Source organism: Triturus cristatus, chromosome 1_1 (assembly GCF_964204655.1).
Source record: "Triturus cristatus chromosome 1_1, aTriCri1.1, whole genome shotgun sequence".
NCBI classification, from domain to species: domain Eukaryota; kingdom Metazoa; phylum Chordata; class Amphibia; order Caudata; family Salamandridae; genus Triturus; species Triturus cristatus.
In genome coordinates, this window is record NC_140579.1 from 1,295,947,028 (window position 1) to 1,295,973,791 (window position 26,764).

The window sequence follows — 26,764 nt, forward strand, 5'->3', positions numbered from 1 at the left end:
ACCGGCAGCCCCCGGGGCTTATTTGGGTGCATGGGATCCATATATGCAAAGAGAAAATTATGCAACCAAAGGACCCACAGCAGACCTCTCTTAAGGCGTAGAACTCTAAAGCTGCGCAAACAGCAGTATGGTAGGAAGCTGAGTGAGCAAACAGCTGGAGACTTAGTTGGACTTGTTGGCCAGAGTAGTCCTACATAGAAATGAGGAGAAAGCGTAGGCACATGACGAGGAAAATAGTTGTCTGTTGTAAATATCCTCTCTAATTAGAAAACAATAGATAGAGCAGTGCTGAAAGAGTCAATATGGGTAGAAAACAACAGCCGCAAGGGCATCACCATTGCGCCGTAACCCATGGAAAATGCAGGAGGCAAGCACACAAAATGGCAGCTGCAATGTGAGGAGTCATGGAGGCACAGGGTAATGAGAAGAAAATGTCCAAAAAGACCATTTTGGTCCAGAAAAAAACTTGCCTTAGCACTCCACACGACTTCCAACAGGGAAATCCATAATTATGGCGCCTCTCCGCTGATGAGAGAAAGCTCTTCAGCTCCGACCGATCCTCAGCGTCACGGAGCTCCTCTAGAAGGCGGCCATCTTGGATCACCGCCGATGCGCGCCCCCTACTGCAGATGTAATTTAGCTTGCCCGTCTCCCTATTATGTACGTTGGGTATGTGTTAGGTGTGTTAAAGTTAGATATGTGTTTATCTACATATGGGGGGTATCAACTTATCATACATTTGTGTAGTTCTGCATGGATGTGTGTCCATTTTGCAGTGTGTACCTTTCAGCTACTTCCTCTAGAAGTGTGCCAGATGCTGTTGGGTCTGTGTTTGCTTTCATAAGTTTCACTTACCCATTGCCTACACAAGCCTGGCACTTGGTTATTCGATTTGTTGTCCCTGGAATTCTTTATTTCCCAGTTCCAGTGCTCATGGGGTTTGTGAGGCATGTGCTTAATTGAACTGTGGCCCACTGCCCCAGGCTTTCAGGGTTCCCCCGATAGAGACATAGGTATCCTGCAGAGTGTTTGCATTGTGCCTTTAGAATGTTGCTCTCACTGCTCCTATGTAATCCCATTGACTGACATTGCTTTTTGATGTGGGATATGTGTGAGAGTCTACTACAGATCTCTAGCTGAGAAGGTGTGTTTGACTTTGAGCTCCAAGCTCAGCAGCCGCCAAGCACCGTTCTCCCTGGCTGTCCGCTGCAAGCCCGGCTCCTCAGGCTGGCAGGTGTCGGTGTGCACCACAGATTTCGACCACTTTCTACTTCCAGCAAGGGGGTCTCAGTGGAGGGCTAGGTCCCAACCTCCGTACATCGGAGCCGCCGTCTTGGCTCCGAGCTCGCTGCTCAGTCAGGTCTCTCACTTGCTGTAGATCGTATGCCGCTGGGATCTCAATTCCGCTCGGCCGGCACACCAGGTTTCACCCTAATTCAGGGCCAGCCACCTCAAGTCATTATTCGCAGATCAAGCTGCATAACGTCAGGATTACCTCGGGTCGGTGCGGAGCATCAGCTTCATGCGTCCGCCATTGCCGGCCCGCAAGCCACCTGGGGCTTATAAAACCATGGTTGGCCATTAGTTGCTATAATGACTGTCCAGATGTTATTTGTGAAGCTTAAAATACACTATACAGGAGAGGCAAAATAGGAAATTGGCAGAATAAAGGCAAGGCATAAGTAAGTGTGGGTCATATATATACACATAAAAAAGGGACCAGGAGTACTAAATGGAGAAGTGGGGAGAAGAAATAAGTTTAAATCACGTGATTAAAACAGGCTGGAAAAAGGTTAATCGTTACATTCATTGAGACTAATGTAAGGTGTAACCCGCTTGTTTGTGTTTTAGAATATGATAATTTATTTTAATTAGAATTTATATTTTTTATCCATTTTACGGCTATTTCTAAAAGAAAAATTACATTTTACAAAGTCACTCCAATGATGCAAAAACAGGATGAACGGTCAAAGGACATAATTTCCCCCTGAATTCAAGTCATGTGCATATTAAAGGGGCATCGCACTTTCCCCCTACTGCACATAACCTCAGAAAAGACAAGACCAGCGTTTTAATTGGAGGCACTGCTCCTTTCCGAGCTCTGAAGTAGTCTGCGGATAGCATGTTGCATGCAATTTTAAACATCAAAATAAAACTGTGAACCAATGACATTTGTTCACTGCAAATGGCAAGTACTATAAGGCACAAATGAGATGACGATTCACTTACTCCCTCCATTTTAAAATCACCATTACGCAGTAGGCATCAACAAAAACAGTCTGGATAAGAGCAGTAATTAGGCAGCCCTCACAGACCCATAGTAAATGATGTGTTTCTTGCAGGCCTGCCATTCGGCTGCCAAGAATCTATTGTGCTCCTCTGTTGCCAGCAAAGAACGGCATATCATTTGCGTCTCTATGAGATCAAAGTGGTAGACATTTGGAAGGAGGAACCGGTCTAGCACTACATTTCCCGATAGCTATTTTGGGCGCGCCCCCTCGACTCTGCGCAAGCACTCTCTCGCCGCGCCTTGATGTGCGCGCGCCGCACCCCGCATGACGTACAGGCGCGCGCGCCGCACCCCGCATGACGTACAGGCGCGCGCGCCGCACCCCGCATGACGTACAGGCGCGCGCGCCGGATGGCGATGGCGGTGCGTGCACGCGCAGTGGCAGTAATGGCCGCTCTGGATCGGCGGCTTCCGAGTCCCGACGGCTTCGCCGGGCAGAGCTGGAGCTCCTGGGTACAGAGCGCCGCCGCGCCGCTAGCCGAGGGTGAGTGAAGGGTTAGTCCCTAGGAGCCACGCCGACAGGCCCGAAGTCCTCCTGGGGTCGGTGTTTCCCCGCCCGGGACCTGTCTATTCAGCGAGCGTCCACCCTAAAACAAAGGAGCCCCCAGGTCCTAATGTCGCCTGTTTAAGTCGACATTGCGCATGCGCACATCACGCCCACACCTTGTCCCTGCTGCGCATGTACTATTATTGTGGTGCCAACCTCATCAGACCGGATAACCGGAACCTGGAAGTAGTCCCGCCTCCATGAAAAGGGTTAATAAAGATGGTCAACTGAAGATATGGGGTACCCATTTGGGAATACTGTGCGTGGTACATAAAGATGGGATTGGGGTATATGAATAAAGTGCGGTGCTAGGAAGCTGTATAAAGTTATGGTTATTGCTATTGAAGGTTGTTATGTATGTCGCAGCGGTGACGGAACCGTAGCAACTGAGAGGATGCCCCCATTAGTATGTTTCCCTGGGGGAATCTCCTGGTCCCTCCCCGCCTGGACGGCACGGTCTGGTCCAGTCACGTGTTTGCTAGTTAATAACAAGCATTTGCAATGCAATAGGTCTCGCATTTATACGAGTTTGAGCTATTGGCATTGTAAATGACAGTGCCTTTTATTTATGTTTTAAAAAAACCAAACTTAAATAAAAAGCATTGTCATTTACAATGCCAATAGCTCAAACTCGTATAAATGCGAGACCTATTGCATTGCAAATGCTTGTTTTACGGAGACACGTGCATTGAAAAGAAGAATGTAGAACATGTGCACTTCACCGGCCATGCACCTAGTGTATCGATGTAGAAAAGTAATTAGGCGTCCATAGTAAAACAAAAGCGAACAATCTTTCCCCATGTGTTTCAGGGGCTTTGATGTTCCGGTTTGCTCCAGTAAATCACACGCAGTGTGTTGTCCCCGAGTCTCAGGGCAGCCTTAAGATCACTGAATGAAAGGGAAGATTAGAATGCCCGGCCTTGAAGCTGACGAGGAGGGAGTGGGAGTGGGGGCGGGCATGCTTTACGACGCGTTGATTCTGCTTTAACAGTGCATTAAAGTAGGAAGGGAAGCGGCCGTACGGCCGCGAATGTGAAAGTGATCGCGATCACGATAAAACATCAAAGCGGCGAAAGTGAAAGACAACGAGTGCTTTCAGGCTGCCAAATGGTGCGCGCGCCCGGCACACATGCACAGTAGTTGGCGGCCTGAAAGCACTCGTTTGCACTTCCAAAAGTGCTTACTATAATCTCGCCAGAGCAGCGCTAAAGCGCTGTCTCAGGCGAGACCTAAAAATGACTACCATGACGCTGACGTCACGGGACGCGTATGCGCGGTAGCCAGTACCACTACCAACATTGGCTCCGTGTGATTATTGACTAAGGCCCCAGTAAATACCTGTAGCTGGTCCTTCAAGGTAGTGCCTAGTCCAGCGGCACAACACTGGCGACGAGGGTGGGTGTGTTCCTGCGTGAGGTTAGAGGAGGCCATGTGGTGCTTGTGCCCCTGACTCTTGCTGCTGCTGTCTGACGCGGGAGGAATCTGCATCGCTCCCTCAGGTGTGGCGCGTCTTTGCTGCTGGGGCGTGTGCTGTGATCCACGTGCTGGATCGATCCGTTTCTGTGTCCTTGTCAGCGCTGCTGCCGTCCTCCGGGCCCGCGCGGTGCGGAAGGCCGCGCGCATGCGCTGTGGCCAGGAGCAGAGAGCGGAGTTCTGGAAGGCTGCAAGGCAGAGTTTCCACGGGCGGCGCTGCCCCAGTGGTGTCTGCAAGTACTGCAGCAAGCAGTGAATGATGAACGGAACTGAACGAAGGTCAACTCGTCAGGGGCACCTAGACAGCAGTGCATGAATGTGCTGCAGGGTGGCAGCCAGCTGACACAGGCAGAAGCATTTGTGACACATGGTCCATGCAGCCGGCCCGATCAGTTCTACAGGTGCTGCGGGGGAATAATTGAACTGTGGCATAATTGAACTGTGGCCAGTGGCAGCATCTGTGCTGGTGGGACATTCTCTGCCTCATCCACCCCTCATTCCGAAGAAGGGCAGTGTCTTTCAGAACAGCATCACACCACCACATCCGCCTGCCATAAGGGACAGTCACCATGTCCACTATTCCCCCCCCCCCCCCCCAATTGAGCCATTTGTAGTGGAGGGATCCCCATCTGCCCAGGCATCCAGGTGGAAAGAATGGGTAGAACGCCTCCTCATATTCTTTGAGGCAACGAAGGTACAGAAAGACCAGAAGAGGGCCATGTTACTCCACATAGGTGGGAAGGATATCCACTGCATCGCAAAGACTCTTGTAGAGGCGACGCCCAAGACTCACATTACCCTCATCAACGCGCTCATTGGCCATTTTGAACCGATGGCCAATCAGGACTACGAGCGCTTCATCTTTCGTCAAACTAGGCAGCTACCCGAAGAATCACTCGACTCATTCCACGGCCGGCTCAATCTCCTGGCATCCACGTGTGGATTTAGAGATAAAACGGAGGAGATAAGAGGGCATATCATCCAAGGGTGTGCCTTGGCGAAGCTTCGCGAAAGAATATTGAAAGAGTCTGGCAAGCCATTAGCGGCCATTTTAACCCTGCGACGCACGAAAGAGCTGTCGAAAGCTAGGGCAGTGCACATGGAGGCAGCACTGCAGTCACCTGTCAAAGCGGAACCAGTGAATGTGGTCACGACGAAGCCGGCGGACCGTCGCAATAAAAAGCCGTTCACCAGTGGCCCACAAGGGGGTCAACGATAATGTGGGTACTGTGGTGGCCCACCTCACAAAGCAGCTGATTGTCCAGCGAAGGGAAAGAAATGCACAGGCTGCGGCCTATTCAACCATTTTGAAAAGGTATATCGTTCCAAGCAGTACCGACATCCCAAGCAAGAGTTAATACGGTACCCGAGGGACGTGGCGAGTCGAGTGACATGGATGACGATGAAGAGGAAGAAAAGGTGGTTCACAAGGTGCACATGATTGGAGCTGTGTCGAGCAGGAGTAGGCGTCTGCCCCAATGTCGTATTCAGGTGGGAGCACAGGATGTCACAGCCGTCATGGACACCGGAGCCACCATTAACACAATGGCAGCCGCTCTCTACAGATCCATGCACCCGCACTACAGCCCACTAAAATCACAGTCTTCGCGTACGGACAGGACAAACCGCTTGAAATGAAAGGAAAATTCAAGACCACCGTCACCCATGAAGACAAGTCAGTCAGTACCATGGTGTACGTCACTAAGGATGGACAAGGCATGCTCCTGGGATGCCGGGCCGCAGAGGATCTTGGCATCATGTCGTTTGCATTTGGGATCCATCAAGAATCAATCCAACACATACTCCAGGAGTTCGCATCAGTATTTGAGGGCATCGGCAAATACAAAGGAAAGGAGTTACAATTTCTATAATAATATATTTGACAGTACTAGGCATCAGGTAGTGTCTGCACTTGAGACCGCTTTGGCTGACATTACAATGGGGTTCGATGTTGATTTCGACTTTATCTGGGTGGGGGATTTTAACACTGCAGCGTGTTCCCTTTCCGACCAAAGAGTCTGTGGAGTTACTAATTGTTTTGGGGACGTTGATCTTCATTTCCCCCACAATCTTTATGGGGACTCGTTGAATAAGATCTTGGCCACCTATGATTTGGAAATTTTGGTAAATGCGAAAAATGTTTCTGGAGAAATCATTCCCACGTTCACGGGCAGGAATGCAAATACTGTAATAGATTTTATTTGCATGTCCTCCAGCCTTAGCCCGTGGTGTATGGCCCCTGTGGTCGTGGATAATTTGCTTAGTGATCACAATTGCATCACTATTGAGGCTATACTTTGGAAGGAGAAACATGTCCACAAAATTTGTACCATTGCTAACATAGAGCCGCACCGACCTAATGGAACCAGAATTAGATGGAAAGGGGACAAAGCGGACTTAATGTCAAATTCTATTGTTAATAGTTGCTTAACAGAAATCACTACCATCCTAGAGAGTGAGGAGGTTACCAATGAAACTGTGTGTAATTTTATCAACATCAATCAACAGTAAATTCACCAAATTTGGTAAGGGCAAGTCACATCAACAAAAGGGGTGGTTTGATCACGCAAGTACTATCGCGCTCAAGGGGCTCAAAGCGGCATTGGCAGCCAAACCAAGAGATAATAGTGTGGTTAGGGAGCTTAGATCGACCTATCAGGATGCAGTCAAACGTAGGAAGACCGAATTAAGACAAGAGGCCTGGGATAATTAGACCAGGCAGCCGTAACTCCGGACTCCTCTTTATTTTGGGCCACAGTTAACTGTCCGTGTTTAAAGGACGATAAGATGCCCAAATTGACGGCTAACGTTAGTGTGGAAAACTGGGTTACCCACTTCTCTTCGATTTTTGATTCGGATAGACCGATGGGTGTGCACGAAGACAGTTGGCTTATCGTCCCTCTGGACATTTCCATTGTGGAAGTCCAGGGAAGTATTACCTCTAGCAATGGTGGGAAGGCCCAGGGGCCTGACGGGGTGCCCATCGATGTGTATAAATTAGTACCGGATTTGTGGGGCCCGTTGTTAACTAACGTTTTTAATGCTGCTATATGTAAGGGTGTCCCACCTACTTGGGAGGAATCCATTATTATTCCTATCTATAAGAAGGGAGACAGGGGGGATGTGAAGAATTATCGCCCAATTTCCTTGCTTGATTCCTCAGTGAAAAGAATGAGCAGGGTGCTTTTGGTTAGGCTGGAAGAGTGGGCAGAATCCAAAAGCATTCTGGCCAATTGCCAATATGGCTTTAGAAAGGGACGAGGGACTATTGAACAATGTCTTAACCTTGAACTCTTAATTGGGAAATATACGCAGGCTAAGAATGGCTCTCTCTATCTCTGCTTTGCAGATCTGAGCAGTGCCTTCGACATGGTGGATCATAGCATTTTATGGGCTAAATTGTTAGAAATGGGGGCACCTGAGGGCATTGCCTATTTTCTGGCCCGAGACTATGCCAATCTAAGCACCAGTGTCCGTTATGGACCGAGTGGGGAGCGCACCCCAAAGTTTAAGATCAGGCGTGGCATAAGACAAGGGTGCGTTCTTGCCCCCCTACTCTTTACCCTTTTTATTAATGAAGTTGATTTTGTCTTAAAGACGATTGCGTCAGATGCCCCTAAAATTAATGATTCTAACGTCCCTGTATTACTCTATGCGGACGATGCCATGATCTTGTCCAGGACCCCCATAGGTCTGCAACGCCTGATGGACAGGTTTTCGCTGTTCATCAAGGATAGAAAGTTGTTGATTAATAAATCCAAAACTTACATCATGGAATGTGGTACGGGGCGAAGAAAACCCCATTCCTATTTTATCGATGGGCACAAGGTGCAAACGGTGGATTCCTTTAGCTATCTTGGCATCACATTTTCTAAGAACTGTAGCTGGACTAGCGAGCTTATCAATGTCCGGGCCAAGATGGCGAAATGCGCCCATGGGGTGTTCAAGTTTGCCACCAAATTAGGGGACAAACGGATTAAAGACATGTTAAAAATATATCAAATGAGATGCCTTACCATCGCCCTCTACGGTGCTGGGGTTTGGGGACACGTTATGGCAGGGAGCCTACAAGTGGAGGAAAACCTCTTTTTAAAGAGACTTCTGTGTCTGCCCAAATCAGCCTCTAACGACCTGGTGCACAGAGAGCTTGGGATTCAACATCTTTCTGATCTGATTGCCCTAAGACCATTAATGTTGTGGCGTGCTATTTGGTCGAAGGAAGAGACTTCTTTAAATAGAGCCATCATAAGAGATTGTCTTTCTACTGATAACCATTTAAAGATTCCTTGGATTAAATTTGTCATCAAAGGATTTTTAGAGATTTATGGTACCGATATAAGAGAGGATAGCTATGTTGCTTCTAGTCTGTCTCAATCCGAGATGAAGGCTGCCTTCATGAGCTATAAGTCAGAGAGGCGGGGGAGGGACTGTGGCAACCTTACCACATGTATGCTCTATGGAAGATATTCTGAGAATGTGGGCTATCAACCGTATCTGAGTTATGTCACCAGAGCTTCCCACCAGTTCGTCTTAACGAGACTAAGGTTCGGGATCGTGCACCACCTGGTGGCCTTCCCCTGCAACAAAAAACATCCGACTGGTCCGTGCCCATGCGACAATACTTCAACACAAAGCACTATGCACTTTCTATTGCTGTGCAAACTTTACAGTAACTTTCGTTCAGCCTTTTTAAAACCTATCTTCATGAAGTATGGAGTCAGAAATGTACACGATACCATGAAGTTGCTTTTTAACATGCCCCACCCTGACGTTAGTTTTTTTACCGCTACCTTCCTTCTTCAAGCTATTAAGGCAAGGACTAGTATGGTAATTGTCTTTTAACCATGTATTCTGTATTGTATTTTCTACCATGGTTTTTATTGATTATTGATATGTAATGTAAATGTATGTGCTTTTATGGACTTTGTTTTTAAGCTCCGAATAAAGCCTTATGAAATGAAAATGAAATGATAGTAGGTAAAGTATTTTTATCACATTTGGAACAGAAAGGTGAGCCCTATTATGTATGTCTTACCCATTACTCCTTTTTTCTCACCCTAGCTGTTATGAGCAGGGGAAGATGATTTCGGGGGCACATATAACATAAAATTATAGCCGAGTTACGGGATATTTTTCTCCTTGGGGTTTTGAGTGACTATTTGATGTCCCTCAGAACCCGTTGGTGAAAAAAATACCCATAACTCCGTTCTTCATCTAAAGTTCTATATGTTATTCATGCGTATAACAGAGCCTCAGCAGGATGAATGCCATACTCTAAATCTGGTAATTCACTGCTATGACATAGCACAGGGTAACAAAGGCTGTTACCCACTGTTGCTATGTCCTAAATGAATTCCAGCTGCTCTGACGGAGATCTTACAGAGGTTGTCAGTGCAGCACTGGCTGACAACTGGGGAAGGGAGAAGGAAGTCACAGAGGGCGGTGGAGGGGGGTGGCAGGAGGCCAGTTTTGTGGGTCATACATAAAACAAAATTACAGCTGTGTAGTAGTGAATAAATGGGATGTTTTTCACCTCGAGGCTTTGAGTGACACCATAGACTACATCAGCTTCTCTTTTGTTTGTTTGATGTCCCTCAGTACCTTTTGGTGAAAAACATCCCCTTTGCTCACTGTCTCCCATCTATAATTCTATTGTTTCATAAGTCATACCTTCTTTGTGGCTTTCAGGAATTTTTTCTCTCTTTTTTCTGTCTTGCTTCCTGATTTTACTGTAAACTGTTGAACCATTAATGAGCGAGATTTTAAAACGAGGACCAAAGAGGGATGATGGTGGGGTGTTAAAATTATTGGAACATATTAAAGATGTTGTGAGGAAAGTATTGTGTTATGTGTATTTGTAAAGCATACTATAGCCTGTGAGAGAAGTGTGATGTTACTAGTTTGGATTGGGTATATTATGCGTGCTATGAACGATGGTGTGGATAGTAGAATATAGGTAATGTGGTTGACGGGAGGAAGCAGTTGTGATAGAAAGCGAGATACAGGTTCTGGTGGGAAAATTTGTGGTTGTTGAGCGGGTGAGGTTGCCCAGGTTGAGTTGTGTTATGCATGTGATAGGAGGGGTGCTAAGATGGTGTAAATATGGTGAACATGTTCTGAAGGATGAGATCTAATGTATTGCAGTAATATTTGGAAGGGTTGTTGAGAGGTGGTACACATTGGCATGGCACGTATTGGGGTTTTATTGAGGATTGGAGAATGTATAGTTTGAATTTCTTGTGTGTGAGAAGTTGAGGGTTTTATGTTTGCAGGGGCTGTAGTTGCAAGGAGGAGGAAGCAGGTATGATGATGTAAATTTTAGTAAGCATCGGAAGTATATTAAGTTGCAAGAGCTATTGAGGTGTTGGGTATATTCCCATGTTATTGTGACCATGCCTGAAACAATGTAGGGGATTTGGTGATTGTGGTATCATCTGATGTGGCTTGTTCACATGACATATCCTGATGCGAAATGAGTCACATGATGTAGTCCGAAGTGGGATTGGTCTTTTGCCTGGTGAACATTCTTTGGTAAAAAATGAGGGACTCCCCACATGTGGGACCTCAGTTAAAATGAGACATGGGAAGCACATATGACCCTCTTTGAGATCACATGTAGTGTGATGGTCCTCAAGTGAGAATGATACAGCAGATGAGGAGGTTAGAGCCAAATGTGAGAAGTCACATTCCATGAGTTAAAACATCATGCTTGAATGAGGGGGTCACATGTCATGTGTTTCGATGCTAGGATGGGGATTTGCTGACAGCAATGAGGAAATCATAGAAAGTGGGGAGAGGTTCATATGATATGAGGGTGCAATGGTTGGAGGAGTTGAGTCATGACTTAATTGAAAGTGCCATAGCATGTGGTGGAGGAGGGAGCAGAAGAGTCATCCATAAAGACGTATTGCATATATTGAGGTAAAGTGATGGCTTAGCGAAGTTGGTAATAATGGGATACACTGTTGCAGGTTTTGATGTGGAGGAGTTCGGGAAGAATGGCAAGAAGGTGGATGCCATGACGCTGATCAAAGAAGGTAAGATGGCATTCTACTCACCATCCATCTTTTCAGCTTTTGCAAAATGTGTTGCTTCTGCTGACATTAAGAGCCTTTGTATGCTCGGTAGTTGAGGCTAAGACCCACTGAGGGTATTTTCAGAACTTGCCATTGAGCAGTTGCAAGCATAGGTTGTGTTCTAGCTAGCTGGATAAGTGTTTATTTTTCCCAACCCATCTGCTCTATATTCTTTGCACATGTCTTGTGCCTTTCTTCTGTGGTCTAAAACTAAGGAGTCTGGCTTAGGTGCCTATGTCTACTCTTAATGAGCTGGTCCAGTGCTAGCCTGGATGGTTCAGAACTTTTCTTTTCCATAGTTGGGGCATGAATGCTGCTTTGCTTGCTTTGGCCCTCCCTACGTTGGAGGTTGGACCTGTGTGAATCTCAATTGGAAAAGGAGTCCGTCTTGAATGATTTTGTCCTATGTTGATTTTGACTTGGAGGGATTTTTGTGGGTTCTGGCTGTCCCTCCTTTCATTGCCTTTGGCTAGTAATAGTGCATTCACGGCCTGTACATTGTGTGATCTGCTTCTGCTATTGCAGCTCTGATACACACATGTTGATTGATTTCTACTCTTGTGCTTGCAGGTGCAGTGAATGGGATGGCTGCTTTTCATTGGAGAATGAAATCAGCAGTTTGGTTGCTTTTGTTGGGGGGGCTCTTGTTCATTGTTAGAGCTTGCTACTTGAGTAGTGTTTAGGGACCCTTTGGTGGAGTATGCATACAACACATTGTAGCAGGGTGACCAACGCACTACATGTCATTATGGACCTTTTCTGCAGTTCTAAAGAGTCCATCTACAAATCCTAGACATTATGTGTTAGCCTAATTCATTCATTGGAAGCAAAACAAAACTAACACCCAAAACAAGTTAGATTCTCACACAAAAGTCCAGGCCTTGAAAACGTGTTCATAATGACCATGAGGGAGGTGGTCACCGTACCGTTTAGGTAATTTTGGATGGCCTCCCCTCACAGTAATGCACTGTCCAATCCTCTGCTTTTCTCTTAATGTTTGTAGACATGTCCATCTTTGGTCACTGCCCAGCACATGATGATTTCTATCTGGTGGTTTGTAACCACTGTGGCCAAGTAGTGAAACCTCAAGCCTTTCAGAAGCATTGCGGTAAGATGCCCAGCACGTGGGATGGGGATTTGGGATGTCAATATTCATGTCTTATTGTTATCTTCTTGCTAGACATTTATGCTTTTCTAGATTTATATGCTACTGTGGAAAGAATACATGCATCTGTGTAAAGCTATATGTGTATATGCAAATGGCTCAAGAGTGTGCACAAGATTTTTTATGCTTTTGTTCTAAGTACGAGTTTAACACTGTTTGCTAGATATGTCCATTGACTGAGATTTACTGCCTCTCCAGAGAGACGCCATGGCTCACTAAGCAAGCTCTATGGACGCACACTCAGTTCTCCACGTTCTCAGAAGCACCACGCTGTGAATGGGCAACCCAGTGCCTGTGGAGCAACAAAGTCCTCACGGGATAAGTCTCAAAGTTCACGTATTCGGAGCCATCTGCAGGAGATGCCGGAAAGCGTGTCAAAAGACAGTCATTGGTGGGTTGTGAGGAATGGAATAATTTGATATTACTGGGGGGGGGGGGGGGGGTTTAAAGTGATCTGATAAACTGGAAGGAAAATTGGACCATGTTACAGAAAGTGGGGAGAGATGGAATATCGCCCTTGTAACTGTAGACCTGCCTGTCGATATTTTTGGCCAGCTTGCATTTATAAATTTACCTGCATGTTACTCTTCTTTTAACTGACACCCTGATGCTCTTCTTTTTAAAATGTTTCTTTTACTTCTTCTTTTCGGTTAACGTGCCTTCTCCTTACTCCGCTTTGTTGCCTACCTGATCCTTTCCTTTTTGCAGTTGGTTTGCTTCTCTTTTATTTGAGCTTTTTACCATTCTGTCCGTGGCTCGATCCTAGTCTTTTCTCTATGTAGATATCTCTCCTCTTGCCCCTGAACCTGCTGGATTCATTTGCTCAGATCCAATATTCTTTTCAGCACGTTCAGGTCTTTTTTTTTTCTCCATGTGGCCTGTGCATGCTTGTCCTGGCCTACTTTCATTAGCACTTTGTTTTCTTGTTTTCTCGTAGCTGACATTCTGTGATGTCCTACCAGCCTGCGTGAATTTCTTGTAGTCATTTCACCTCTCCTTTCAAACTCCTTGCATCTTTTTACTAGGCATTCTCACTCTGTCCATTCCCTGTTTTCAACCTTCTGTCCTTGTGGAGTACTTTTCCAGTCATTACTGTTTTCTTTTCTGGATTACTTTCTCCTTGTGGTCATGTCATGTTTCTTTTCTCTCTCGCCCTCTTAGTAGCTTACTAATGCCGGTTGTTAACTTGGAGAAGATCCCCAGCATCCCGAAAACTGATGGACAAGGTTTTAAAGTACATCCCAAACCTGCTGCCACCATAGCTCCACCGCCATGCTCCAAGGAGACGCCACCCATTAAGATGACCAACCCCATTAAGCTTACTCCAACACCATCACCAAAAGAACCTACAGTGCTACCCAAAACAGCTGTTGAAGTTCTTTCAGAGATACCACCAACATCCAAGCTATCTATCAGCACTAGCCCTGCTCTGCACCTCTCAAGTAAAAAAATTGAAGCTTCCCTAGTACCACAGGAAAAAGACCAAAAGGAAGCAAATAGAGTAAAAAATCTATTGAAACCTAATAAGAAGATTTCACGTAAGTGCCTGATATAGCTTTATTAATTAATGGAGAGTAATTTGAGGGCTGCTTACTTATGAAAACCAAACCTAGAATGCAGAAATCTAGACTTTTCATAAATCTCTCACTACTGTTTTTAAATCCAGACCTACTCTTTTCAAACATATTTTAAGAATGGGTTATTTGCAACTGTATCGTGGTTCTAAGCAAATCTGGCGACAAGCACTTGACAGTGGCTTTAACTGCAGATAGAAGCACTTAAAGGGAGAGAATGTAAGCTACTGGTTTTGTAGTTTGTTTTTGCAAGCTGCTCACATGTGCCAACAAGAGGTATAATTTTGTCCATAAGTGCTCTTGAATCAGGGAGTATTTTGAATGACGTAAACAAATTTGAAGAGTGTCTTGCATTCAGTCTGCAGATGTATGGAATTCTGGCGAGTTTGGTTTTCTTAATAATGGTAACATCATGTTTTAGTTTTGAAGCAATAGTGGTGTGTCTGATCTGGACTAGCTTATTTTCTGACATGTCAAATGGTTGCCGTCTATTGCAGGGGGATATGTGAAAGTAATCAGTCTTTTAGCATTTCCAGTTATTGTTTGCTCTTTCTGTGGTTCATTGAGGCTGGGGGGTTAGTCTTGCTGTGGTTACATAGAAGCAAGAGCAGTATTTTCACTCTCACCCTTCCATGAGTTTCGTTGTAGTCTGAATACACATGAAATCTTGGGTCTTGACACTGCATTGTGCTGGCTAGAGGATGCATATAGGCTGAGGCTTGGGGACTCTGCATTTGCTTGCTACTTTGTCTGAAGTTAGCTCCCGAGGTTGGATTGGTTGATCTGGTTGTTAAGCTATGGTGCGACCCAGTCATGGAATGTCAGATGCTCCTAGGAGGCTGCTGTGGACTTGTAGGCAAATGTTACAGGCAATAGAATCAAATGCAATTCCGTGATCAATTGCTGTTTCGTCTGTTTCCATACCCTGTGTGAAACGAAATTGTTGGTTTTTCAGTAAGTGTTTTCTCTTTTTTTTTGGGGGTGGCGTTTAGAGGAGGTGGGGGAGACCATGCCCTTTTTGAGAAGTGAGGCAATAATGGTTGTCTGATTCACGTAGTTCTAGATTTTTTTTTTTTTGGAAACACTTTTTATTAATAACCAAGACAGCGATAATAACTGATACATTGACAACACGGAGATGTCCACCTTTACCACTCCCACCATTCCTCTGCCCCCTTCACCACCTAGCAGACCAGTATCACTGCGAATCCAAGTACAACGATCACACCCCGTGGTTCCTGTTCTACCATCCACTTAGCCAGACGTCCTCCTGTCTAACGGCCTTTTGGGACCCTTTACTCAGTGTTATGCTGATCCTGTGCTGCCCCTCCAAGTATCTGTTGTCTCTCTTTCCTAAGATCAATCGTCGGGGAGATACAGATGTACCTTCTATACTTATTCCATTTGCCCCATTTGTGATCCCATTTTCTTGGGCACCCTCTCACTTTGAACACCGCTTTCTCCGCTAGCATGGCGTGGTCCATATCCTTGGCCCAATCCACCATTTTTGGTGAGGTGCCTACTCCCCACCGCTGTGCAATGTTCCTTTTGGCTACACCCCAACCCCTGAGGCCCATTCTTGCTCTATTTGTGTGAGTTCCGTTGCTACCCAGATGTTCAGCAGACACAGTGTGGGTGTCGGGTGTATTGCCTTATCACAAGCCCTAGCCATTTGCCTGGTGACATTGACCCAGTATTCCTGTATGTGGGGGCATTCCCATAGGATGTGGAAGAATGTGCCAATCTGTGCACATTGCCGGAGGCACTGCGAGTCTGGTCGCCTATTGAGTCTGTGCAACAATATGGCGTCAAAATATACCCTGTGTAGGATTTTAGGCTGCACCAGCCGAAGACGCATAGGGACAGCCACTTCTCTGGGTGAGGACAATGCCTCCCGCCAGTCTTCGTCGGGTAAAACCCCGAGTTCGGCCTCCCAGGCCGCTCTAAGCTTAGTCATAGGGTCTCCTCTATTATTAATCAGCTTCCTGTACGTGAGCGATATGGCCTTGCGGTTCATAGGGTCCAACAAGAGCCTATCTTCCAGGGGAGAAGAGTCTGGAAGGGGTGCGTCTTTAGGCCAAGCCGATTCTATAGCATGGCTAATCTGTAGGTAGCGAAATCCCTCTGCTGGGGCTAACTGGTACTTGGCCTGAAGCTCCGGCAAAGATGCCTTTCTCCCTTTTACCCACACGTCGCCCACCTTAGAGATTCCGATCAAATCCTATTTATCGAATCCCGCGTATGTACTGAGTCTCCCCAATATGTCCGGCTCCCATAGTGGGGTCGCCTTCGTCAGGCGACCCCTCCACCCCATCTGATTCTGTATCCCATGCCACACCTCCACCGCGCGAGAGCCGTTGGGCCTGTCAGTTCCAACTTCTTGTGGTTGGTGTATAGGGCTCTGTTGTATCCCCCTTTTCCCAACAGCCAGTGGTCCGTGCGGAAGCTCGGATCATCGTGTCTCCCAAACACCCAACTGTTTATGGCCGTCAGTTGCGAGGCCTGATAATACCGGCGCAGGTCCGGCAAATCTATTCCCCCATCGTACCATCCCATGGTGAGCTTAGCCATTGCAATAGGTGGCGGCTTATTGTCCCATAGCAAATCGCGTACCGCGGCCTCGATCTGCGAAAAATAGGAGTTGGGAACCGGATTGGGCGTATTCTGTAACGTGTACAGAAAACTGGGTAGAGCGAGCATCTTATATAAGGACGCCCTCCCCAATAATGAGAGAGGGAGGGTTTTCCAATGTGCCACATCCGCGCAAAATCGCCGCAATACCCCCAGGAGATTCCTTTCCAAGAACAACGCCACGTCTGTGGTGATGAATATCCCCAAGTAAAGGAACCCCTGACGGGCCACCGGGATGGAGTAGCCCCTAGGACTCAGGGGAGGTTCTCCCCGGAGGGAATACATCTGGGACTTAGACCAGTTTATTTGGTACCCTGAGTGCGCCCCAAAAATGTGGAAGATGTGGAGTACCCGACGGAGTGACCGAGCGAGGTACAGCAAGATATCATCGGCATACAGCGATATACGGTCCTCGTGCCCATCCGTCCACCTCATGCCTCTGATCTCGGGATCCCCCCGTATCCACACCGCCAATGGCTAAAGAACCATAGCAAAAAGTAGGGGTGACAGTGGGCAGCCCTGCCTGGTGACCCGCCCGAGGGGGAAGGAGGAGGATCGATAGTTATTCACCACGACGTGTGCCCTAGGTTGCGCGTATAGCAGCTGAATCCATCTCTTAAATATGGGGCCGAATCCCATTCGGTCGAGGACAGCAAATAGGTTTTCCCATGCCACGGTGTCGAATGCCATACTCGCATCAAGCGCCAGCAGTATGGCCTCTTTCTCAAGAGTATGTACCCGCCCAATCACTCCCTTGACCTGACGCAGATTACGCGCTGTATTCCGCCCAGGCATGAATCCAGACTGGTCCGGATGGATCAAGTCCGGCAAAAAAGGGAGCAGTCGGTTCGCCAATACCTTGGCCAAAATCTTTGCCTCAATGGCATTCAAAGAAATAGGCCTATATGACTGACACTCGTCCACCGGCTTACCGGGTTTGTGAATGACCACAATAGCAGCTTCTCAGACATCTTCTGGCAGTAGGGCAAGCTCGCAGCTTTCATTATAGAGGCCGAGCAGGTGGGGTGCCAGCAATGAGGCCATCGGCTTAAGTAATTACACCGGGATGCCGTTGGGGCCAGCCGCTTTTCCGGACCGGACATCTAGTATGGCCTTATGGACCTCCTCAGTGGACAACTCCGCCTCTAGTGCCCCACCGTCCTGCTCAGACAGGCCCCTGACCTCGATAGTGGCCAAGAGATCAGCCGCCCAGGCCGCCTGGGAGGCCGCTGGTGCTGCGTAGATTGATGTGTAATGTCGGGCAAATGTTTCCGCGATCTCACGCGGGTCTGTAGTCTGTGTACCCTCAGCCCCTTTGAGTGCACGCACCCAACGTGATGCCTGTCCCCTCCGCTCCAGCCAGGCCAATAGCTTCCCAGTGCGCTCCCCTTGCTCATAGATTCTATGTCGGCTGGCCAGCAGTCTCCTGCTTGCGTCTTCAAATAACAGTTGTTTGTATTCCTGCCGTTTTATGTTCAGTAGGTGTTGCGTGTCCTCCCCCGAATCTAGGGAGTTCACTCCTTCGAGCCGTAGGATGTCTGCCTCCATCTCCCGAGCTCTCCTACGGCGCTCAGCCCTAAGGCCAGCCATTACCGACAGCGCCCTTCCCTTAATTACCGCTCCATATGCTCCCCATAATGTTACAGCTGATGTGACCGAGCCGGTATTTTCTGCGATATAGCATTCCGTATCCGCCCGTAGAGTCTCCCTGATCCTAGGGACCTGAAATGCCCAAGGTGGTATCCGTATGGGGCCCGGTTGCGACGGGAGCCGCAACCCCAGGATCGTACACACCGGGGAGTGTTCTGAGATGCCCCACGCCAGACACTTTGTGTCCGAAAAGTCCTGGGCGTGTTGCGCATGTGTAAATAGGTAATCCAATCTTGATTGACTCCCGTGGACCCCCGATTGAAATGTGAAGTGTGTGTCCCTAACATGTTTCCACCTCCAGACATCCACCAACCCCAGGGCTTCGGCGAAGTCACGCAACTGGGAACCACGTGCCGGATCAGGTCTGGGGGGGGGGGGGGATCTGTCCACTAAGCCATCCATAGTCAAGTTGAAGTCACCCCCTACCACTAGTGTCCCAATTGGGAGGTCCAGAAGCAGCTTCGCTACGTCTGACAATGTCGTGCGCTGCAGACCAGGTGGTGCATAAACTTAAACTATGTTGAGAACTCTACCCTCCCAACTGCCTGTGCAGGCTACAAATCTCCCTAAGTGATCAGTCCAGGTCCTGTAGTGTACGTAGGGACAGGTTTTCCTCAGGAGTATGCCTACCCCTCTAGAGCCGGAAGTGAAGCCCGAGTGTGCCAACATGCGGTACCCCCTCCTATCCAAGGCCCTACACGAATTGCCATGTAGATGGGTCTCTTGCAGGAGTACCATATCTAGCCCCTGGCGATGGACATACTGCAACACCACCCCCTTTTTGATCCTATCCCCCAACCCATTAATGTTCCAGGTTACTAGTCTAAGCCCTTTCCCAACTGCCATATAGGGCTAGCCGTGTCTGGTCTGCCTGCCTCGGGGGCATATGATAGCTGATCTCTATTCGTGAAGTGAACTGCGTTCCAACTGGACATCCCCTAGTGTCTCGTAGTCGTTGAATGATTTCCGCTGTCAACTGAACAAAACAACAACTTATTTCAAGTCGAATGATACCATTGTTGCTTCCCCCGACCCACCCCGTCCCCCCCAACTGATCAAACTCCCCTGTAATGCAAACCATAAAAACAAGCCCCCCTCCCTGCTTCCCTGCATCGCGGACCCAAAACTGCCCGCCCCCCCCAACCTGCAGAGTGCCTGTCTTCCCCCCCCCCCCCCCCCCCCCCCCCATATACAACTCTAGGGAACGCAAATAACTCCACTCTCTGTGCAGTCAACGGTGAGGTGCGCACTCCTCCTCCCCTGCCCGCCCCGAATTTAAGTTAGTGCGATTCGATTCAGGCCCAATACCCCCCCCTACCGGAACCCCTTGTGCCAACTTTGCCATGTACATTTTAACCCTTTACCGGCCCCGGCCTATGAGGAGCAGTTCAGTCCCCTTCTGGTGGGCATCCCTTTTATTTGCCGATGAGCGTAGTGGCCCCGGGGGGACCATCCCAACAAGTCGATGAAGATTATGTCCGCCCATGGAGCTGCCACAGGCCACCCACATGCAGCCCCGAGCAAGAAGGTCCCTCTTTACTGGGCTTTCTCGTGCCAATGTCACCTTTCCTAGCAACCCTCTGGCACCCAGGGTTAGATAGGCAAACCATAACCAGTCTCACCCGGCGCCCGATCGGCACCCTTCCTCCGGTTCCTGGTGGGTCGAGTCGGAATGCGCCCTGGGGCGCCGGTGTTGGCGCCAGTCCTCCTCTGTATCTGCCGCCGAGGGTGTCTTATGTCTTTTCTTCTCTACCTTGCGCCACCCTTCCAACCATTCCCAAGCCTCGTCCGGACGGGTGAAAAACAACGTTTTGCCGTTTGCCTCCACCCGCAGTTTGGCTGGGAACATCATAGCGTACTTGATTTCTTGCTCTCTAAGCGCCCTCTTGACCTCGAGAAAAACGCGCCTCTGCTTCTGTACTCTCAGCGTGAGGTCCGGGAAGAACCTGATCTGACTGTTCTCCAACGTGAGTGGTGGGGCAGCCCTTGCCGTCTGCAGTATTAAATCCAGATCCCGGAAGTTGAACACCCTTGCCAACAACGGCCTTGGAGGGGCCCCCGGCTTCGGCTGGCCCCCGGGTACCCGGTGAGCCCTCTCGATGGTGATGCACTTAGAAAGCCCCCTGGGTTGCAGACGTTTGAGGACCAAATCTTTGACGAACAGGTCTACCGCCTGTCCCTCCGCCCGCTCCGGGACCCCAATTATGCGTATATTATTTCTGCGCATTCTTCCTTCGTAATCGTCCAACTGTAGGGCCATCGCCTCTTGGGCTGAGCTAAGCACCTTCACCTGTTCCTTAAGCTGGGCTGTGTCAGCGCTTAGATTGTTGGTGGTACTCTCCACCGTCCCCATTCTCTCGGTAAGTTTCTTCATGTTCTCACGGATCAATGTCACCTCAGTGGCCACCGTATCTATTCTCCCCTCCAGGGAGGTCCTGACCCCCATGATTGCCTCCAGTAGCTCCCTATTCGAAGGCTCCGGGGTGTCGCCCGGTGGCGCAGTCTCTTGTTTGTTCTCCGTCTGCTGCTTCTGCCATGCGAATTTGTCCAATTTCGACTGGGTCGCAGTCTTGTTCGACCTGCCGGACGCCATGGTTTAGATTCCACGGTCCACGTCTGAGGTCCGAGCGCCCACGCTAGTCGCCGCCGCCTGCAGTGAGACTCCCCCACTCGGCCTGTCGGTTTTCACGGGAGGCTCCCCTCACGGGGGTGAGATCTAGCTGGCTAAGACCCTATATGCCGCCGGGCGACCCCCATCGCGGTCTACAGCCTGAGGGGTCCCGACCCACTGCCACAGCCGGCGCCGCTTTACTTCTCCCACACTGGAGGTCGCCCCGTCTGTCGAGGCGCGGGCTCGGCGGGCAGATCGCTGACCGAGGGGCCTGTCTTCTTCTGTCTGCGGTATCTAGTGCCGGACGTTGATGGGGTCCACTGCCATTTCAGAGTTCCACCCCGAACGTCCCCGTCAGGCCCCCTGTCCTGTTCAGGAGCTCTCCCTCCGATGCATACGCGTTTCTCACTGGGGAAGCCTCTGATCCGGCCCCCTGCTCCTCTTCCACGGGCGCTTCACCACCAGCCCGCCATCCCGCAATTTTCTCACCGCTCTAGGGCCCCCCGCGGCACCGTCCAGGCCGTGGGTCCGCGGCGGGTCGAGCGTCTCCGCGCCAATGGTCCCCCTCGGCGAGCAGCCCACGCGCCCCCAGGCGAGCGGCAGCCGCCAAAAATTATTCACCCCCCACTGGGTCCGAGTTCTCCTCAGTTGACGCCTCTCTCGGGGTTCCAGCGGCACCAGATCCCCTCTCCAGCCGCCACTCACCGCCGCCTCCCAGGCCGCCTCCGTCCAGCGATATCAGCCCAGCCGTGTGTTGTAGAGTCCGGTCCCCGACCTCCGATGGGGCATATAGGTCTTCATTACGTCGGGGGCGTTCGATCGCCATCCCCCGTTGCCCTGAGGAGGAGGATTTCCCCCACCGGTCGCACTCTCCGCTCTGCGAATTCACCAGTGCTGGACCAGGCCGCAGCCCCGGGCTCGCGCACAGCATCAGCCGCGCCTCGTGGCACCTTCGCCCACCAGGGGCTTCCAGTCGCCCAGTTCCTCGGAGCTGATTTGAGATCGGAGCTCCGATCCTTATCAAACTCGGCCCGGGGGTCCGCGGGCGCCACCACAGCAGGATACCTCCTTCTGGGCAGAGGGTAGGCCCGCAGAGAAGTCGTGAGAACGGATGTTGCGGGAGTGGCGCATCGGAGTGGAACTACCGAGCGGCCATTCCCGGCGGCGGTTAGTCACGCCCCCAGTTCTAGATTTTTTGAATGTTTAGTAAAGGTGAAGAAGCGGATTGAGAGAGGGAGGGAGGGTTTTGAGAGCAGTGGTATTTGTGATTTTGTCTCTAATTTTAGTAGGGAAATCACTTGCAAGTTTACATATTGTGCTTAAAGATGTGGGTATTTTTAAGAGTGCTTGAGGCATGCAGCGGTTTCTTTTTAGGTCTCGGCTGGCGATAGCAGCGCGCATGCGCTGCATCGCCATGCGTGGCTTTTGGAATCGATACGGCTTGCGAAGTTCACTTTCGGTTTCGGCCGTAATTTTCATTGGTGTGCGTCATTTGACGTCACCAATTATGCTAAACGGGGTGTACAGATTGTTCAGGAGGCTTTTTAGTCCCTCCGGGTTACCACCCTGTCCCCGTTTGGCCCCGCCCACCGGGATTGGATCTTTTACGGGCGGATTTACACTCTTTCCTTTAAAGGACAGTAAGCACTTTTTTATTTTTATTTGCAGAGCCGTCCACACCCTTGTTCTCTCTGTCTGTCTCTTACTTTCTCTTTATTTCGTCTAGTCCATCTTGCCTCCATTCTCTCTTTCCGCAGTGTGTAATTTAATTTTAATCCGTGTTTTTTTCGCCGCAGCTACATTTATGCCAAGTATTGCGAGTCAAGCACATACAGCCACAGTAAATACGTTGAACACACGTCAGTCAACGCATGCAACTGGCCATCACACCCCAGTGCCCCATCTCGGGCACATTTTGTTTGAAAGATGTCACTTCTGCCGCCTTTTGTGGCCGAGAACCAGGGTCCACTTGGCAGCCGATGATTAATGAGGCTAGGGGTCATAGGTCGCACAAAAGGCCGCTGACCCCAAAGCACTTAATGGGGCTTGCCCGAAACCCCCTGCGCTGGTGGAAATTCACTTTCAAGCTGCTTGCCTCTTCCTCTGGCCCAGCCTCGGAGCCCGTGTGGGCAAACACTTGACTGGTGAGTAATTCAGCCTCGGATTGGACTAAGAAGCTCTTTGGGAAGGGGAGAGGGATGGGGTAACCCGAGCCAGCCTGGAGACAAACCTGGGGGAGAACCAGGCTGAAAGAGGAACCTAGGAAGAGGGCTGCACAGGGCCCTCGGCCTAATTAGATGTGACAAGCAGAGATGGATGAAAGGGCTCTATGGCGCTAAGTAGCCCCCTTCTCATCACAGCCAGGGTGACCCGCTCTGTGCTGGCCAATGGGGGCGACGTCTGATCGCGGCCTGCAGATATCTGCCGCGTATATTGTTTTTCTAATGTACATCAATGCATGCAAATTCATAAAGTCAGGGCTTTCAGAGGGCTGGGTCCCGCCGGTGCTCAGCACCCGCAGTTCTAAAAAGCAGGTGCTGAGACGGGTCCCGATCGGGCTCTCCGTATTTGCACTCATCATCAGGGTGGAAAATAAATCTTCATTCTGCAGCAGTGCCACCCTTCACTGCCTTTGATGTAACTTCAAAGAGACTTGCTATAATATTTTCCTAGTCTCGTAATTTAAGAAAATATTATATACAACGAAGCTTTAGTTGTTGCTTATGTATATTATGCAACTAATAACCATTGACAAAGCCAATAGTCCAGGCTGGTTGTAGGTGTAATGTTACTCGTTGCATTATATGTCAGGATGCAATGACAGAAACAGCAGAATACCAGTGGGGCGGCACACAATGGTAAACAGATTTTTCAAGCTTGGGTGTTTTCAAGCCACGCCTTTAATTATATCGACCACGCCCCACTTGAGAGCCCCCCTAGTCGTTTCAGCCCACTTAAAGCCCTGCTTAAAGTTACTTACTTCTCCATCATGTTCACATATTTGTTGGTCCTGGCAGCACGCTCGTCAACTTGTGTGATCGCGTCCTTCGTTTGGAGCACACTCTCCTAAGCATTCTGGTCCTTTTAGATGAATACTGTTAATATGAAGGGGAGCAGGGATGGTGCCACGCAGGCATCGTGAAATTCACTTGTTATTTTCATTAATGTTTTCTGTTCATACAGTTTGTTTAACACAGCAAATATCTTGTGCACGCCTGACCCTTTCTGACAAACACCCGAGAAGAGTAGCTGCATCTTTTAGATGGGAGGGGTAATGCGTGTGGTTCCTTGGCAATTTTAGATCAATAAGAGACAGGAAACCAGTTAACACCCAGAGGGCTCAGGCACACCCGTTTTATTTGCCACTGCAGGCTCTAGCAGTCCCAGCAAATTAGCATTTCTGTTCTATTTGGCAAACTTGCCAGCACCACTAAGCATTCTGGGACTTGTAGTGTTCATTGTTCTCAGTCTAGGGAGGAGTTTGACGTCATACAATCACTGGGACATATTCAAGTGCTTTGCAATCATATTTCTAGCTCAGTGCAGCTCAGCAAGCACTGGAACGTGCTGCATATTTAATGCTTCTGGGGTAGGGGCAAGGTTGATTTGTATTTAACTGGTTCTTGCTCGTAACAGCAGAGCGAGCTAAAAATGTAGGGTGCTGAAGCAATGCGGAAGTGTTGATGCTGTGTCTACACACCTCAAAGCGGGATTAGATGTATCACGTGTTTTTCTCTTATAATGTTGTATTAGGATCCGACCACTCAGGATTTAATTTGTCTTTATCCACGCAAACAGTGGGAGGCAAAGTCCTTTAAAGGACAGTTAGCACTATTGTTTTTATTTGCAGCGCCGTCCACACGCTTGTTCTCTCTGTCTGTCTCTTGTTTTCTCTTTATTTCGTCTAGTCCATCTTGCCTCCATTCTCTCTCCCTTTCCGCAGTGTGTAATTTAATTTTGCTGTCTCCATTCCCATTCTTATTCACTGCTTGGCGACTATCATTTTTTTTCTTCCTTTCCGTATTTCTTTTTTTTATTCTCTCCACCTGCCCCATACCTTCTGTCTCTCCTCTGCTCATTTCTTCTCCCTCTCTGAATATGTCTTTGCCTCTCCCTGCCTATCCACTTCCCTCCTGCTCTCTCGCCCGCTGTCTCTTCTTCTGATCCCGTCCCTCCCTCCTCATGCTGTTCTCTGCCCTCCCTTCTTCTGCTGGTGCAGGGGGGTAGGGGTGGAGTTGTGGGGAGGCTCGGGAGGGGTCGTGGATACTTTGTTAAAAGGGGTGAAACATACTCGGAGTGGACTTGTCAGTCTTCAGGGAATCTTTCTTTTCAACCGCGGAACAGGCTTCAGAATAGATAAGATTTTCAACATTACACTGTGAAAAGGAAAGCCGATTTCCAGAGAAAAAAATCGATTTCCAGATGGGTACAATCGTATGAGACTCAGCTGGGCAGCGTCACAAACTGATCCGCCTCTGGCTGCTCCAGGGCTTCCAGGTTTTTAAAATATAAAGTTCGTAATACTGTCAATCAGCCAGCTCTTAGAGATCAGAATTTTGTTAGCTCAGGAGAGTGAAAAATATAAAATGGAAACGAATCTGAGGACGTATGCCTGTTGTGGCCGGCACTGCAGTAAAGGACCGACCGCATACCAATGAACCATCATGGCTTGCCTCCGAGAGGAGCAGCCTGGCCCGAACCTCTGTCTTCATAGGGGGAACAAGAACCCTGGGCGTGTTTTGGCTTTCTTGGACCTCACCAATGAAGATTGCTTGAGTTCTCATAGCACAGCGAGCTAGGGTGCCCACTTCCTGGCCCATGGCCCAGGCTGGCTCACTTCGAGGGAGAGAATGCTCGAATTATATTGAATCACTGGTAGCTTCCATCTGTGTGTCCATCCATATCAATATTCAACCATTTGAAAACCTATCCATCATCTATCTGTCCATCCATCCATCAATCCACTCATCCAGCCCTCCATCCACCCTTCCACTCACTCATCCATCCCTCCATTCATCCTTTTACCTTATCCATCTGTACACTCATCCATCTACTCTTCTACTCATCATCCATTCACCCATCCAGCCATCTACCCTTTCACCCATCCTTTCACTTACTCCTTCATCTACCCGGTCACTCATCCTTCAACCCATTCACCCTTTCAGTCATCCATCCTCCCTTTCTCATCCCCCTTTTATTTAGCAATCCATCCTTCCATCCACCCATCCATCTACTCATCCATTGACCATATCACTCATCGTTCCTTTCACTCATCCATCTATCCTTTCACTCATCCATCTATCCTTTCACTCATCCATCCACCCTTTCACTCCTTCACTCATCTATCCACCCTTCTGTCCATCCACCCTTGAGGAGGAAGACCAGGGCACTTAGCACCGGGACCCTGTCTCACACACGAAAGATCTGCGGCAGATCACCGTTCAAAGAATGATCCTATTCAGCTGTGTTTTAGGTGCTTCGGTGACTATCGTACTGGGTACATTGTATGTGTGTTCTCTGCTTTTGTTCATCCATTTCCACCTCACGACGTTTGCTTTGTTTTCGGTTAGTCTTACAATTGCATTCTCTTCGGCCTTGCGGTTTAAATTGCTGACCATAAGAGTTTTAATCTTAACTTCTCCTCTGATAAAATGTTGAGATCCTGGGCAAATCACTTCACCTCCAAATGCCAGTGGGCATTATTTCATGCAGCCACTGAAATATAAGGCGCTTAGAAGCTGCAAGAT

At 48.9% G+C, this 26,764-nt stretch overlaps 1 protein-coding gene across 5 annotated transcripts in view; it reads left to right on the forward strand.

The window, feature by feature from the left end:
* Positions 1 to 2,596: 2,596 nt before the first annotated feature.
* Positions 2,597 to 26,764, forward strand: part of ATXN7L2 (ataxin 7 like 2) — a 373,831-nt gene continuing 349,663 nt past the window's right edge. For 3 of the 5 annotated variants that reach the window (XM_085652992.1, XM_085653020.1, XM_085653011.1), the window contains exons 1-5: positions 2,597 to 2,774; positions 11,282 to 11,347; positions 12,390 to 12,494; positions 12,750 to 12,942; positions 13,713 to 14,089. In XM_085652992.1, coding sequence (XP_085509118.1) covers positions 2,618 to 2,774; positions 11,282 to 11,347; positions 12,390 to 12,494; positions 12,750 to 12,942; positions 13,713 to 14,089 — 898 coding nt within the window. In that variant the 5' untranslated portion in view covers positions 2,597 to 2,617. The remainder of the gene's footprint in view (positions 2,775 to 11,281; positions 11,348 to 12,389; positions 12,495 to 12,749; positions 12,943 to 13,712; positions 14,090 to 26,764) is intronic. The other 2 variants (XM_085653002.1, XM_085653029.1) reach the window with 2 other exon arrangements.